The sequence below is a fragment of the Wasmannia auropunctata genome, unplaced genomic scaffold, assembly GCF_000956235.1.
Source record: "Wasmannia auropunctata unplaced genomic scaffold, wasmannia.A_1.0 LD336069.1, whole genome shotgun sequence".
Lineage (NCBI taxonomy): Eukaryota > Metazoa > Arthropoda > Insecta > Hymenoptera > Formicidae > Wasmannia > Wasmannia auropunctata.
This window is the reverse complement of record NW_012026821.1, coordinates 2,236,135-2,238,158: the sequence shown is the minus strand read 5'-3', so window position 1 is coordinate 2,238,158 and position 2,024 is coordinate 2,236,135. Positions and strand designations below refer to the sequence as shown.

The following is a 2,024-nucleotide window of genomic DNA, read 5'->3' as shown; positions in this document are numbered from 1 at the left end:
TCCGGCCACCATCTATGCGGATATTCAAGATAAACTTTGTTCACCGTTCCAATACTTAATCCCTGATGGAATGATGTTAATTAATATCAATTGTAATAATAATAATAATAATAATACCATGTTTTATTTTACAGTAATATATTGTTAATAAAACCTCTATTGCACGTTGTTTCTTCTGCGACAAAGATGGTACGAATATCGAGGCATGTTTCTCCTTTAGAACACCTAGAGATCCAGTGAATATAACATGCAATGCCGAATACTTGCAGCCGTCCCTGGTAATTACCGTCACATTCTCGCCTGAACTATAATTGATAGTTGCCACAATTTTTCCGAACTCTATCTTTTCCATCACTGGCAAACATTCCTCTACATTCGGAATCTTTTGCTGGTAAAATAATCACATAATATATACGTACTTGATTAGCAAGAATAATAGACAAGATACGTGTTGATCATGTATTATTTTGTTAAAATCGTATTGAAAATGTATTAAAAATTTATTATACAGTTAAACATTAATATATAATGTTTGAATAGTGATTATTTTTTTTAATAGATCGTATTTTAAATTTCTCTGCCAGCATCAGCATTTTGTAATAAACAAACGTTAAAAATATTTTTGTGCTACGCGATTTTTTATTTAATTTGTATCAAATAATTTTTTACCAATAGCAGATCAAAAATTGTTCTATAACCACGCTCCTTCCAACCTAACAATTGATCGCCCTCGCAATCCCAATATTCTGTCCAACGCTTCGCAGAAACGTCAAACCATGTGTCGCTGCCATCTTCAGAGTTTTGCCACTTTTCCGCCCAAGATAGATATTCATCAGCTCGAGAACGATTCATAATAAAAGGTTTTCCATCAAAAGTTTCATTAAAAATTTTATAATATCTACAACATTAATGTAGTAACTGAATTAATTCTTTACATTAATTGTAATATATTTTCATAATTAATGCTGAATTAATGCTGCATCAATCGTGTAAGGTACGTATAAATAATTGATAAGTCCTTGATAGAAAATTAGTAGATAACAAACAACAGATCTTTGATAAGCATTTATGATAGAATATCGCTTATATTCGTTTAGAATTAGTATGAATGTATGCAATGTAGAATGGGTACAACAATTGTCTTTGTTAAAAATTGTTTTTGCTTTTGTTATCAAATGTGTCTGATAAAGATGTTTATATGATTATGCGAGCAAATTTGCATTCCACGTTGCAAGCGTGGTTTTACGAAAGTGATATCGTAATGATCAATATAATTTCTTTAATAAAATTATATTTGTGTGTTCAGATTTCCGGTTATAAAAAATAAAAATTTCGAGAGCAACTTTTAATGACTTATACCTTTTAAAAATCTTCTAAAATCTATAATATATCAATAGAGTATTTTCATGAGAAACATTGTAATCTAAGTCGAATTTTAAATAAAATCCTGAGGACTTAAAAGTCGTATGGGTTCAGACAGGTGTAAGCATCTGAATAGCTATTAAAACATATAACTTTTTTATAGTCTACTGATATTTTTCTATTAACAAAATAAACAAGCATACTGTTTACGCTTATTTTCTTTAATTTGTATTGCAATCAATTAATATACATATATTCTTAATGCTGGACAAAACAAATGTACTTACTCTCGTATGAAGTTATCTCCTAAAGATTTTCTTTCCTCTTTGAATTCTGTCTGATTTAATTTATCGAGGATATTTTCAAAAATTGTTAGAATTTTGATGTTATCCTCGCGGGGCATTATTTCACCATTAATAGTGACAAATTCCTGTTTGCTGAAATCTCGCTGAACTGCGAATGAACTCAGCAGATTATGTTTGGAGGCAAGTTCGAACACCACGTTTCCAATTTGTCCATGGACCCATTGAGCTCCGAGATCTACCACATTTTCACCTGAAAATATAAAATTCTTAATCAAAATTTTCCAAAATTTTCAAAGTTTTAAGGATGCAAAATAGAAACTTATAGTTTATTATCAAAGATAATATGCAAAGCTAAAA

At 29.7% G+C, this 2,024-nt stretch overlaps 1 protein-coding gene across 1 annotated transcript in view; it reads right to left on the bottom strand.

Moving 5' to 3' along the window:
* LOC105450225 (polyamine oxidase-like) overlaps positions 1–2,024 on the bottom strand; it is a 5,013-nt gene that overhangs the window by 2,028 nt on the left and 961 nt on the right. Inside the window, exons 3-6 of the mRNA XM_011689971.1 lie at positions 1,650–1,917; positions 670–898; positions 155–388; positions 10–62 (exon numbers count right to left, since the gene is read on the bottom strand). Coding sequence (XP_011688273.1) covers positions 10–62; positions 155–388; positions 670–898; positions 1,650–1,917 — 784 coding nt within the window. The remainder of the gene's footprint in view (positions 1–9; positions 63–154; positions 389–669; positions 899–1,649; positions 1,918–2,024) is intronic.